The 15060-nt window shown below is 37.6% G+C and overlaps 2 protein-coding genes and 1 pseudogene across 2 annotated transcripts; 2 read left to right on the forward strand and 1 right to left on the reverse strand.

Moving 5' to 3' along the window:
* Window positions 1-103: 103 nt before the first annotated feature.
* LOC142849486 (heterogeneous nuclear ribonucleoprotein A3 pseudogene) lies at window positions 104-1380 on the reverse strand (annotated as a pseudogene).
* A 958-nt stretch (window positions 1381-2338) lies between these two features.
* Window positions 2339-3283, forward strand: LOC142850785 (olfactory receptor 52R1-like). The gene has a single exon (XM_075974693.1). It carries the CDS (start codon window positions 2339-2341, stop codon window positions 3281-3283), a length of 945 nt encoding a protein of 314 aa, XP_075830808.1.
* Window positions 3284-12650: 9367 nt separating this feature from the next.
* On the forward strand, window positions 12651-13601 carry LOC142850786 (olfactory receptor 51F1-like). Its single transcript, XM_075974694.1, has one exon. The coding sequence runs from the start codon at window positions 12651-12653 to the stop codon at window positions 13599-13601; it is 951 nt and encodes a 316-aa protein (XP_075830809.1).
* The last annotated feature ends 1459 nt before the right edge of the window (window positions 13602-15060 follow it).

A 15060-nucleotide genomic window follows, 5' to 3' on the forward strand; every position in this document is an offset into this window, starting at 1 on the left:
CAAAGCTACAACAGATAAAAGACCTCAGGAATGTACATCTAATTGACACTACATTGCATTAATCAATAGCTGCACTTTTTGCACACTGTGCCTCTGACAGTCCTGAACAAGAAGGGCCTCCTGTTTAAGCTGCGGTAACCTTTCTGACTATGGATCATCGCTCCTTCTGTGGCAGATTTTTACAGTTCCTCTAATGCATTTAGGACGACTGTCTCAAAGTAACCTGCAGCTTTCCTGACAACTCCTCGCTCTCTCTCCTGCTAAGAACTGTAGCCCTTTTCTGCTGTTTTTTAAAAACCTTCTGCTACCATATCCACCACTTCCACCACCTGATCCATAGCCCACCATAGGGACTGCCTGAGCTTCTTCCACCAAAACTGCCCCCTCTCATGGGTCCATAATTTGATTGCTGTTGTCCACTATAATTTCCAAAGTCATTATAGTTTCCACCACCATAGTTACCTCCACCAAAATTTCCTCCTTCATTGTAACCGTCATATCCTCCTCCTCCACCACCACCATATCCACCACCTTGGTTTCCATAGCCTGGTCCACCACCACCATAGCCTCCCCTACTGCTGTAACCAGGACCACCACCCTAGTTGCCACCATCACCTCCAAATCCATTATATCCACCATCACCACCTCCATAACTACCTCTGCTGCCACCACCTCCACCACCATAGCCTCCTCTTCCACCAAAGTTTCCACCACGACCAAAATTACCTCCACCACCTCCAAAGTTCCCTCCATGACCCATGAAATTGCCAGATCCACCTCCACGGCCTCTCTGTGATCCAGCAGACTGCATCTCTTGTTTCGAAAGGGCCTTTTTCACTTCACAATTATGCCCATTAATAGTGTGGTATTTCTGAACAACAATTTTATCAACTGTGTCGTGGTCATCAAAAGTCACAAAAGCAAATCCTCTCTTTTTCCCACTCTGCCTGTCTTCCATAACTTCTATGGTTTCAATCTTGCCATACTTTTCAAAGTAGTCTCTCAGGTTATACTCTTCTGTATCCTCTTTAATACCACCAACAAAGATTTTCTTCACTGTTAAATGGGCACCAGGTTTTACAGAATCCTCTCTAGAAACGGCTCTCTTTGGTTCCACCACACGCCCATCAACTTTGTGTGGCCGAGCACACATTGCAGCATCCACCTCTTCAGCACAAGAGTAAGTCACAAAACCAAAGCCCCTGGAACGTTTTGTTTGGGGATCTCTCATTACCACACAGTCTGTAATTGTACTCCATTTCTCAAAATGTTCTCTTAAGCTATCATCTGTGGTTTCAAAGCTCAGACCACCAATAAACAGTTTCCTCAACTGTTCTGGTTCCTTTGGATCATGGCCCTCCATTTTGAGACCGGACTCGCCTCTTCTGAAGGAGAATTTTTAAAGTAGGGTTTTGGGAATTCCATCAGGAAAGTTTCCAGTTGGGGATATTGTTAATGAGTCTGTTGCATCTGAATAATAGTCTTTACTAGTTACTTTCATCAAAATACATTTATCTGATTTCTCTTTATCAAGAATAGAGGCGGTAAGCTGAGTGTCAGGTTTAGGGTCATCTTCACTAGGACATCCTTGAATAAATTACACTATGTAAACCAAGTCCATGCTGTAGATTGCAGTTAGTAAGCAAATCTGTGTTGGAATATAGCTGCAGACATGCACTAACATGTGGCCCATGCCTACTTTTACACTTTAACAGAGAAAGGCACTAATTTAAAAAGAAAATGAATCAATCACAAAGCATAAGATATTCATGTTCTAAGATTTTCATTAAATATGACGTTATAAATGCCAACTTCACATATGGTTTATACTTTCCTTTGGTCTAGAACCAAGATGATTATTGTCTTAATTATACAAATATATTGGGAGAATAAATTACTATGCTCCTTTAATCCACACTTGCCTCCTGCCCTGAACTACCGCTGCTCAAATGATTCAACACAGAGACAAATGGTCCTGTGTGGAAGGTAGACCAAGTCATTTGCTAAATGGAAGATGGCAAGGTTTAATGTAGCTGATTTGTCACAGAAGTTTGCCCTTAGTGGATTCTACTTCTGAGAATACTTTTTCTTTAGGAAATAATTACCCCTGAAACTGACATATTCTAATATCATTTTGAGTGTTACAAATACTAATAAAATATTAGGTAGCATAATTTTAGGTTATAATATTATTTATTATAAAAGATGATTTTATTACAAATGACTATCGAATTTATTCATAATATTTTACGAGTGCAAATAATCATCCTTGCTTGGCTGTTATTATCCTCAGAGAACAGATTAATTTCACTACACAGAAAATATAACCCATTCTTTCATGTTGGCTTCAAGGAACAGCTCTTCTCATTCTACGTTCTTCATCTTGCTTGGAATCCCAGGGCTGGAGAATTATCAATTTTGGGTTGCCTTTCCATTCTGTGTCATGTATATTTTGGCAGTGACTGGGAATGTCACCATCCTACACATAATTCGGATTGACCACACGCTACATGAGCCCATGTACCTCTTCCTGGCCATGCTGGCTACCACTGACTTGGTCCTATCCTCTTCCACACAACCTAAAATGCTGGCCATACTCTGGTTTCATGACCATAAGATTGAATACCATGCCTGCCTCATTCAGGTGTTCTTCATACATGCCTTTTCTTCTGTGGAGTCTGGGGTGCTCATGGCTATGGCCTTGGATCGCTACGTGGCCATCTGCTTCCCACTCCGACATTCCAGCATCCTGACCACGTCTGTAGTCATCAAACTGGGGACAGCTGTGATGGTCAGAGGGCTGCTGTGGGTGAGCCCCTTCTGCTTCATGATCTCCAGGATGCCCTTCTGCCCCAACAAGGTCATTCCCCAGTCCTACTGTGAGCACATGGCTGTGCTCAAGTTGGTGTGTGCTGATACCAAAATCAATCGTGGATATGGGCTCTTTGTGGCTTTCTCTGTGGTTGGCTTTGATATAATTGTCATCGGTGTATCTTATGTGATGATTCTGAGAGCTGTGCTGAGATTGCCCTCAGGTGAAGCCCGCCTCAAAGCGTTTGGTACATGTGCTTCTCATATCGGTGTCATTTTAGCCTTATATATTCCAGCCCTTTTCACCTTCCTCACTCACCGATTTGGCCACCATGTGCCCCGTGTTGTGCACATCATGTTTGCTAATGTCTACCTGCTGGTTCCTCCCATGCTCAACCCCATCATCTATGGAGTCAGAACCAAACAGATCAGGGACAGAGTTATCCAAGGATGTTGTAGAAAAGGCCCTTGAACCAGGGATCACAGCATCTGTGCTTCCGTTTGTACCCACAGAGATGAGGAACAGTTCCAGGCTCTTACCTACCATTGCAAAGCCATCCCTATGGCTTATGTGCAGGATGAAAGTTTTCCAGAACAAGAAAGAATGAATTTTATGGTAACCACAACTAGAGATCTGAGAGGTGTGATGTATTATACAGAAATAGTTAATGTATACTTTTCATGAAAGAATATTTTACACAAACTTCATTTACTGATACCATCAGTTCTGTGTTCAAGTTGCTATTACACCATATATCTCAATGTTTTTTGGAAAAGGAAAAGTCACTGTGGATATTTATGGAAAAGTTTAATTATAGTCATTTTTACAATGATTTCTTATTCAGCTCTTTATTCATGTCAGAACTTTTGCCCCTTAGACTATGTCATTGATTTCAAAGTTTGGAAACTTTTCACTCATTAAATCAGTAATTATTTTACCAGATTGTCATGGTTTAAATAGACAGTCATACAGTTTTAAAGAAGCTAGACATTTCATCACACAGTTAAAAAATACACATTTTTGCCATGTGGTAATCTATTCATTATAAGATATCCTTTTAAAATTGATATACATTTAAAGTCCTGCTTGAATACTGATATATAAAATAAATAGGGAACATACTAAACATCCTGTAGCAATGGAGTGTGTGTTACATGCCAATAACATGGCATCACAGACCCGGAGGCAGGAACATTTGAGGTCAGTCTGGACTATATAGAAAAACTTTATCTCGATAAAATAAAACAAAAGAAAAGAGGAGGGAAAAAAAGAGGTAAGGAGGCAGAAGGAGGGGAATAGAAGAGGGAAATGGAAGGGAGACTGAGAAGGAAGGAGAGAAGAAAATGAAGGGAAGAGGAAAATGAATGAAACCATGGGAAGAAATGCAATTTAATACTAAGTTTTATTTTATTTATTATAGAATGTAAAGAATTACTGATATGCTATTAAATTTTAGGGAAAATAAATTTAATTTCCTTAATTCTCGATGCTAGTTATAAATGAATACATATGATTATGTGTTTATTTAATAAAAAACTCCCAAATGCTAATAATATTCACTGTTTTTCAAAAGGCTTATAACCTTCTAGTTTTCCTTTTCACAATAGCAGTTTTAAAAACTTATTTTTAGTTCTTAAAGTTTAATTTTGCTATTAAAATAATTAAGATAAGGTTCACATAATCCTGCTATGTAGACATACAAAAGAGGTATATAAAATAAACATTTCACTAATAATAAATTACAAAGATGTTTATTTTAAGACAGTTTTTGATATACATGCAATTTTGCTAGTGATTAAAGACAAGAGAATTTTTACATTCTAAATTCTAAAAAAGGGCACTTGGTTCAATTTTTGGCATTACTGAAACTTGATGGGAACTGATGGGACCCATAGAGGGACATTATGTCATTTGGTGTGACATTTCATTGGGAGTCCCAGCTTATTTCTCTTGGTTTCTAATCTGGCATGAAATGAACAGGCCTCCAGTAGACCCTCTTACCATGATGAATTGGCTCAAAGCAACACAACCAAGTGAACAGAACCTGACCCCTGTATCCACTTGCCAAAGTAGGACTTTCTTCTTCTTTAGTTGTATCCCAGGTAACTTGTTACAATGATAAAAAACCTGATGAAAAAAAAGCAATCTCCACCCCCCCCCTCACACACACACACTAAGGAATTTTAGGTGTGCATTATTTTTCTATGTAGCCTTAAGTCTAGAGGATAGGGATTCATTCTCAAGTGGCAGGAAACACCAGACTGACTATTCAAAAGCGAGAATAGTATATTGACCAGTGATAATGTATTGAGCATCCATAGATGTGAGGAAAAATAGACCATGCATTGGACTCAGATTTTATCTTCTAGTTAAGAGAAATAGATGTGAAAACAATACAAATGCAATATATGTGGTCCCACTCATAGAGTGAGAAAATTTTTACTCTGGCAATAGAGTAAAATAAGTGAAAAATTATAAAAGAAATCCAGAAATGTTATGTAAAATAATAGCCACTTGAAAATTGTAACCATTCCACATCTTATAGAAGGTAGTTTTATTTCATCAGATATATAAAAGTGAGAAGGACATGTGTCAGCATTTGCAAAGACATGAACCACAGGAGTTCCAAAAGAAACAGTAAAAGTAGTTACAGACAGACAAAAATCCAGCAAAGCCTAACACAGTGGCTGTGTTCTGAGGAGCTTGCATTAAGTTTACACAATATGAAGATATCCCTCACTGTTTCCACCAAGAAATCGTGAGCGAGGGCATCATGATGGAATTTTTCAGAAATCTTCAATTTCAGGAAAATGAAAAGAAATTCTTAAAAGGGATCTGAATTTTGCCAAGCAATCTGTGTATTTTCCTTTTCCAGGTGGATCTACGCATGTTTTTCTTAGGGTTCACCTTGTTACTTAGCTTCTCTAGGATCATGAACTATAGGCTCAATACCCCTTGCTTTATAGCTAGTATCCATTTCTGAGTGAATATATACCATGTTCATCTTTCTGGGTCTGGGTACCTCACTCAGAATGTTTTTTTCTAGTTCCATCCATTTACATGCAAATTTCATGGTGTCATTTATTTTTACTGCCAAGTAGTACTCTAATGTTCAAATGCCACATTTTCTTTATCCATTCTTCGATTGAGGGATATTTATTTTAAGCATCCTTCTTCATCTGGTGTCAAAGTGGAGGATTCAGACTCTACAAACTACCAGGTGGACAGACTAAAGGCCTAACCAGTTTATAGCCCAGAATGCCTCCCACCACGGCAGAACTAATTGTGTGCTGTGACTTGGAAATTTCCCATAGCTTGTGAACATTCCCTCCCTCACTGCTGCATTCCTTGCTGCATGGCAACTTATGCAGCTTCTGGTTTGTGCTACCTGCCCATGAGTTCTGGACTTCTTGCATGGAAATGATTTAATTGCTTTTAATTTGTCAAGCAAAGCATATTTCTCAGTATTTAACCAGTATCAAGTTGGGAACTAAAGCAGCTCAGGACCATTCATGTTGCCACCAGTTGCCTTACTGTTAGTTGTGACTCTGCAACCACAACACCTCCTGGACAGTAAAGATTATTATACCTAAAACAATTTACTGGATCTCATAACAGGTAATTAATAAATCAATAAACTTGAAAGTTATATAATGGCAGACTATATTTACATTAGAACTTTTAGTAGCATTTTGCTACTACTATGGATTGTATTCTGCAAGGTTTACATGGTGATACATTCATTTATTGGATATTGGGACTCAGTTTTTTTCTTCATATTATATACTCAAGAAAACAATTTGATAACAGAGCTAAGAATTAGGTACTTTTACAAATGATGCAGTCTTTACAGACGAATAATAAACAGCTTGCTAACCAGATTAATACCATTGAAAATCAAAAGTTACCTGAAAAAAATTAGTAGTATTGAAAAGGGTAACATTAATTTGACAGACAAAATTGAATCCATATCTGAGGATACTGAGAAAATATCTGAGTTTATGCTGCTGAATTTGATAATCAAAATTTGTTAAAAAGTTATAAGTTAGTAATAGAGTATCTCCCCAGGATGGCTATCTGCATGCTGTTCAAGTAATGTTCTAGGAAGTGGTGTTATCTTTAAAAGAAAAACTTCAGACTGTGGAATCACATGTGCAGAATGAGAACCAGAGGTCAGGTGACCCAATGAAATTGGTAGAAACATATACAGGCCAGGGATTCAGGCTTTACAAAATATAATAGTAAAAAGATTTGAAATGATTCAGGAAATTATTGGAGCTGATGAACAAGGAAAGAAGGCACAAGGGCAGGATTCAACATTGCCAGTAGCTGCCAGAGATGACTTACACAGGGTTTTAGCTTTCTACCTGTAATCTACTCTGACAAAGCATCATGTTCTAAAGGCCCAAAAGGATCCAAAAAAGGTAGATTTATACCTATAGGAATAAATGATCTAAAAGAAATTAAACAAGCTGTCATAACTTATGGCTTGTATTCTACATTTGTTAGGGAGATGATAAAGACATGGGCTTCTAACACTAAGGCTAGACCACATGACTAGCTTCAGTTAGTTTCAACAATCCTGGATGATAAGCCTCAATTGATATTTAAATGTTATTTCAGGGAAGAGGCAAAAATTTTAGAACAACAGGGGAAAGCAAAAGGACTTGAGACTTCCCAAGGTCAGATTCTTGGTGAGGGAATTTATGCTGACCCACAGGTTCAAAGTCTTTACAATGAACAAATTTTGTCCTTATGCCACAAAGCAGCCTTAAATGCTTGGGACAAGATTTAAGAACTAGGAAAATAAATTGAAACACATACAAGGGTTAAACAGGATCAGAGCGAACCCTTTAGTGACCTTTTCAAAGATTAACTAAGGCTGTACAAATAGGAATAACAGACCCAGATGTTAGACAAGCACTTATGAATCTCTGGCTTTTGAAAATGTAACTTAGAATGCAAAAAGATACTTGGGTCTTTAAAAGTTAGATCAGCACCTACAGATGAATGGATCCTGCATATAGTGAACATTGAGATATATGACTATAATACTGAATTCTGGGTAGGAGAAACAATTTCCACAGGAATGAAGAGAGAGCAAAATACCAAATGTTTTAATTGTGGTAGAATAAAACATCTGAGAAGGGATTGTATTATTTCTAGGGATAATATCTCCTCTGGGAATGGCAAGAATAGGAGGACTCTGCCTTCAGGTATATGTAGAAGGTGTGGCAAAAGCTGTCACTGGACCAATGAATACAGATCAACAAATGATAGACAAGGAAACCTGATACCATCAAGAAACCCCTTGAGGGGCCTCTTAAAGGCCCCCCAAGCCAAAAGTGGTCCAGTCATTCCCAGTTGCTGTGGAGGACATGTTTCACCAGGAAAATTAAAAAATCCTGAGCCTTCTGTAAAAGACCATACTGCTCTGGATGATGGAATAAAACATGGAGGATAAATCAAAAATTCCAATAGGAAATAAGAAATGTATATTCTGGCAGACTTCTATAAATGGTCAAAGACCAAAGCTAAGAGTGTGTATAAATGACATTGTAATTGTTGGTTCAATAGACACAGGTGCGGATGTGAGTATCATTACTCCAGAATCTTGGCATCCAAATAGGCCTCTTCAAGAGGCAGATGTTCAATTACTAGGAATTAGAACCATATCTGAAATTAAGCAAAGCATGAGATGGGTTGATTGCATAGGACCAGAACATCAGAGAGGGAAGCTGAGGCCATATGCAGCTGATATTGCAGTGAATTTATGGGGTTGTGACCTGCTGCAGAAATGGAATACCCAGGTTAACATTCTTGCAGTCCCAGGAACTCGTAATTCTGGGAATAATATTATAAGTTACTATACACAAAAGTCACCAGCCATTCAGGTTGTACAATGTAGACGAGGAGTGGCGGGCTTCGTTCCCACCCAGCTCCCGCATTCCTAGCTTTATACCCGAAATAACAACATACAAATTGTATTCATTTAAACACTGCTTGGCCCATTATCTGTAGCCTCTTATTGGATAATTCTTACATCCTGCTTTAACCCATATTTAGTAATCTGTAAGCACCATGAGGTGGTAGCTTACCGGGAAGGATTCTAACCTGCGTCTGTCTCAGAGAGGAGAGTCATGGCGACTGCCTTACTTCCCTTCTTCCCAGCATTCTGTTATGTTTACTTCGCCTACCTAATTTTCTGTCCTATCAAAGGGCCAAGGCAGTTTCTTTATTAACTAATGAAAGTAACACATAGACAGATGACTCTCTTCCATCAGTACAAGAACACAAAGCAACTAGCAAACCTTTAGAGGTACCAACAGCCCTGCCTTTAAAATGGTTAACTGAATCCAATATGGGTTAAACAGTTGCCTCTAACTGAAGAAAAACTGCAGGTTTTAGAACAGCTGGTACAAGAGCAACTAGATGCTCACCATATTGAAGAACCAACCAGCCCTTGGAATTCTTCTGTATTTGTTGTTAAAAATAAATCGGTAAATGGAGAATGGTGACAGATCTAAGAGCTGTCAATAAGGTAATTCAACCTTTGGGCTCTCTAAAATCTGGAATTCCTCTGACTTATTTATTGCCAAAAGGATGGCCTCTTAGAGTTATTGATTTAAAAGATTGTTTCTTCACTATGCCTTTACAAGAAAAGGACAGAGAAAAATTTGCATTCACAGTGACTACTTATAATAATTCAACCTAATAGGAGATACCAGTGGACAATCCTTCCACAGGAAATGCTCAATATCCCATCCTATGCCAATACTTTGTAAGTCAGCCATTGGAAATAATATGTAAAAAATTTCCTAAATCTATAATTTACCATTACATGGATGACTTGAGGACACAATTCTACACTCTTTTCTAGTATTTTCTTTGTAAAATGTATGTCTTTGGACCTGGGTGGGTATTACACAGTTACAAAACATAGGCATATGAGTGAATTCACTGTCATGCTTTACTCTCAGATTCAAGAGATTCTTCTATTTATTCTTCTCTTATTCTTTAATGAAAACATGAAATATCACAATATATAGAATAATGTTTTTGCACTGAGACATGATAAACATCAGAGGAAATGTATATACTAGTTTTCCTGATCTCATAATGGTACCTTCTATACACATAACAGTATCACATTGTGTACCTTAAGTACAACTATAACTCATCATACTCTGTTACTGAAGACACCACATATCTGAGTTATAGAACAGAGAGAAATCAATAAGGTACTGATCTGAGAGCTTCATTCCTCCTGCCTAGTTTGATTTTATCTAGAAGATGCTAGGCATAATCGTACTCATCTGGGAACTCTATAAGCTATAACAATGATTATCTTGGCAAGATATGCCTTCTGCTGAAATAAAGGCTCAAATGTTGTGTAAGTAAATGACTCTTTTCAGATCAGATTTAAGGTCCTTTCAACTAGATAGAGCTCATGCCTGGGAACATTAATGGGGCCAAGAACCTGTGGCTAGATTTGCCATAGGCCCTAGGGATGAACCTACTGTTATTCTGCTAAGTGGGCATAGTGTTACAATGAGTTCTGATGCTCATTGCTATGCCTGCAGATTAGTGCACCCATCGACTCACATCAGAGAAGTTTCTGTTTGCAGTAGATGGCAATTAATACAGAGACCCATAACTGGTCAGTGCTCAGAGAATGAGAGATCATGGAGTAATAAGTCCATATGGGCAATCTAGAGAGCAGCCTTCCCCACAAGACTCAGGGATCATCACAGAGAGAGTGGAAGCATTGCATGAGTCAGAGGTGATGACTGATAACTACAGGAAATGGGGTTTACTCAGACACAATAGTGCACGTATGAACTCACGGTGGTGTAGCATAATGCACAAGAAACAGAGCACAGCAATATGGAGAGCCAACCATTTATGAATGCTTTGGCTTCCTTTATCATCCAGTACTCCTGGGACCCACTGTTCATTTGAGATAATATTTTAATATCTTTTGGGAGTCCATAGTGGTACCTTTCATTTTTATACAAGCTGTTTCTTCTTTGTTAGTTTCCCCAGAGAGATACACATCTTACATATAATCTCACAGTTCAGTTGAAACTTACTATAAAGGCTATAGGTCCCTTGATAGCCTGTTCTACTATCTGCTAGCAAAGACATCGGAAGTTACTGCTTCTACACAGCCCTGGAAGATAGATGAGGATGTTCACTGTGTTGTCTTTGTATTTTGTTTATTACCTACACACAAATATTCAGATAAGGTAATAGTATACTCTACTCTATTCTTTGGGATCCATATAATATTATCAAGCTATACATTGTAATTATTTTATAGCTATATATTGTAATTATTCCTCTCAGATATAGTTGCAAGTCATGAAATTAGATATTTAACAGAAGAAAAATTGCCTGAGAAGAATGATACATTATACATTACAATATATTTACTAGGATAATGCAAATTTCATGCTCAATTTGACTGAAAACCTTAATAAGGTAAGTAACATTGCTACTCTTTGATTTTAGTTATCCTATAAATTAATTAAGTAATTTATAATTTTAAATGAATAGAGCTTTAAAACACTTATGCCTGTGGAACCATCTGCCTGTCTAATTCTGTCTTCTACCTTGTCCTCAAACTAACATCCACCACTCCATACTATTTGAAAAGGAGCAAATCTACATTCATGATTCCTTGAGAGATCTGTAGCTACTGAGGGAAAACTCCCTGGAATGACTCTCCACCAGTCTACCAAGTTGACACAGCCTGGCATCAATGAAAATGCTAACCGCATCTTTCTGGGGTCGATTTGCTCTCTTTACTGTGCTCAATCCCACGATGCTTTCAGACTCAAGTATCAGTAGAACTCTCTCCTTTATATTCACCACCATCTACTGGACCTAAAACTGCAATTTATAAATTTGTATGTTTCTCTAAATTCTCCCATTTTCATAACATATCCGTACCTCTTATAGCTTCTTTCAGTCCCAACCTATTTCTGTCATTGCCCTAATTGCTACATTTCTGAAAATGACATAACCTACACCACCACCTTTCTACTCCCACTCCCTAAGGCACTGCTGCAGAGCAGCAGTTTCGGGTGGCAAGGGCACCAGCTTTCCTCCAGATGACTACCATACTCTGAACTGAACTCGAATGTTTTAATACACACTACACTTGGCAGCTCATGCAGTTCAGCTCTGTTATTAACATGTACATGGGGAAGCCATGGCCTCTTTGTTTTTATGATTCTCATAAAGATTCAGACTTTCCATGGCTTAGGAGATATAACCCTTCCCTTAAACTTCCACAATACTCTGTCTTCATTAATTTTCTTTTTATAACCTATTCTCCTTGTCTGTTCTTCTATTCTGTGTGATTAAAATGATTGATTTCTAGAGATCTAAGTCTGGAGTGTCACACAGGCAGAACAAATACACAAGTATATTTACGTAGGTTTTCCTTGCACACTTTATACACAGCATATTCGAATCCAATGCACTTCTTTTTCTGATTTCTAGGAACTGAGTCTCCCACACTGAAACCTTCCTATTTTCTACATTCCCAGAAATGACTATCTGTGCACATAATCTGGTGGAACTTAAAAGTATAAAAACAAATTTATAAGTGTGCAGAATTATGTGAGTATATTTTCTCCTTTTAAGGAAAGAAATCATTGTCTTTTCTAAATGCCTCTAGTTATAATTGCTAGATTAATACATTTTAGTGTTTTGGACAAAGAACTTTATTTTCTAGAGTGGTTATTTTAAATCAGAATATTGTCTAAATACTCTTTATGACACTAAAGTTTGTTCCTTATATAAGTATTGTAAAGACAAATGCTACAAAATGCAGGACAACACGGAATTCCTGAGCAACTTCACAATGAAAACACCAACTTTCTTGTTGACTGGTGTTCCTGGCCTAGAGTCTGCTCATGCCTGGATCTCCATCCCCTTCTGCTGCCTTTATGCCACCGCCCTCTCTGGGAACAGCATGATCCTCTTTATCATTGTGACCCAGCAGAGTCTGCATGAACCTATGTACTATTTCCTCTCCATGCTCTCAGCCACTGACCTGGGTTTGACTATTTCTACAATGTCAACCACTCTGAGGATCCTGTGGTTTCATGCAAATGAAATCAATCTAGACTGGTGCATTGTTCAGATGTTTTTTCTTCACGGGTTCACATGTATAGAATCTGGGGTGCTGGTGGCTATGGCTTTTGACCGTTACATAGCAATCTGTAATCCTCTTAGATACACTATAATTCTTACTAATTTTAGAATCATTCAGATGGGTTTCCTAGTGATTACACGTGCTATATTATTAGTAGTTACCCTGCTTTTGCTCCTTAAGCCCGTTTCTTTCTGTAGAGTGATTACCCTGTCCCATTCCTACTGTTATCATCCAGATGTGATTAAGTTAGCATGTTCAGACACTCGGGCCAACAGCATATGTGGATTAGTTGAGGTCATTCTGACCATAGGGTTAGACATTTCTTGCATTATCTTGTCTTATATACTGATCATCCATTCTGTCCTCACTATTGCCTCTTCTGGAGAACGGTACAAGGTCTTCAGCACCTGTGTGTCCCACATTGGAGCAGTTGCTATTCTCTACATCCCTATGTTTAGCCTGTCCCTGGTGCATCGCTATGGTCAGTCAGCCCCCAAAGTAGTTCGTTCTATGATGGGCAATGTTTACCTTATTCTACCCCCTGTGCTCAACCCCATCATCTATAGTTTAAAAACAAAACAAATCCGAAAGGCTATCCTTAGTTTGCTCCATACAAAATAAACAGAGATTGCTCTTAACTTCTGAAAAGCATGGTGTGGTTTTCTTGCTGCAAAAGCAGCTGTGGTCGGAGAATCCCCATTAGATGTGGCAGTTTCCAAGGTGGTTTTGATATATAGCAATTTTACTAAGTATTTAGATGCTTTCTGTTTAAAAGACAAATATTCCATGCTTTTCCACAAGTTTTATATTCTAATAGGGAAATGTAAATAGTAGTGACGAAGAAATAAAACTATTACTCAAAATAACTGACATTTCCTGATAGTTTTTGCTGTTTTATACTAATGGCCCAGAAGATATATTCTATCTATCCTTCAAAACAGCCTAGTGAAGTATATACCATTATTTACAATGCAATTAATATATGGTTAAATGAAGGTCTAGATCCACTTAGTCCACACATCTAACATGGAGCAGAGTTGATATTTTAATCTACAACTCCCATATCCTAGACTCTGTGCTCTGTATTCCACACTTTGCCAAATGTACCCAGGGGAAATGCTACATGGTCAGAAGTATAAGATTCCTTGCCTCATTTCTAAATGTTTAACAGCTTTTTTCAAAACTAGTTTACTTCATTGCCTTCATAGCAATATAAAATATATTGATAAGAATATATAGTTTAGACAAGTGATTATCAAGTGACAGTCAGAAAAAGTTTATAGAATTAGGAATATTTCTTTTTTATTTGATGAATGGAATAGAAATCAGTGTCAAAGACTTCATCAAATAAAATGCAAGGATCTTAAAACAAATGTTACTGGTTTGTTTCTAAATAATTTATTAGGAAATGTATATTATGAAAATTTATATAAGGAAAATGGTTCATTAAGAATTTAATATAATCCATGTTATCTGGATCACAAGAAAATAAACCCAAAGTGGACACATTCACATTAATTTCAGCAAAATTTCATGTTCTGTGAATGTCAATGACTTATAAGACTTCCTTACCAACCAACAAGCTAAAGTCGAAGTTGAGTGTTGATTCTCTGCTGATAAGCAATTTGTACAGAGTTAGACACAAAATATTTATTTCCTAAAAAGTGATTGAGGAAAGTTTTTGGATTTAGGAGACAATGAAAAGCTTAAACTCTCTGATACACAGAGAAAATTAGAGATGGAAACAGTATGGTGATATATATGATGGATGTCACGTGCAACCCACAAAAACTCGACACCAGTGTGCTGGATCCAGGGCACGTCAGCTTGCAAACCCATTTTGTCTACTTTTTTCCAACTATGGACTCATTAAAGAACAACATTCCCCCTTAAGATACTTGATTCATCAGCACACATGTGATGTAGGTGTACTTTACTGTGTTTGTCCTTTCAATAGAGTAAGAGAAGTTAATGGATTAATAAACATACATATTTTTGTTCAATAAAGTCTTCAATTCCTAATATAAGATAACAATGAGGAAGCCAAGGGAGACTTACATAGATCTAATCTACATGGGAA

The sequence above is a fragment of the Microtus pennsylvanicus genome, chromosome 5 (genome assembly GCF_037038515.1).
Source record: "Microtus pennsylvanicus isolate mMicPen1 chromosome 5, mMicPen1.hap1, whole genome shotgun sequence".
NCBI lineage: Eukaryota > Metazoa > Chordata > Mammalia > Rodentia > Cricetidae > Microtus > Microtus pennsylvanicus.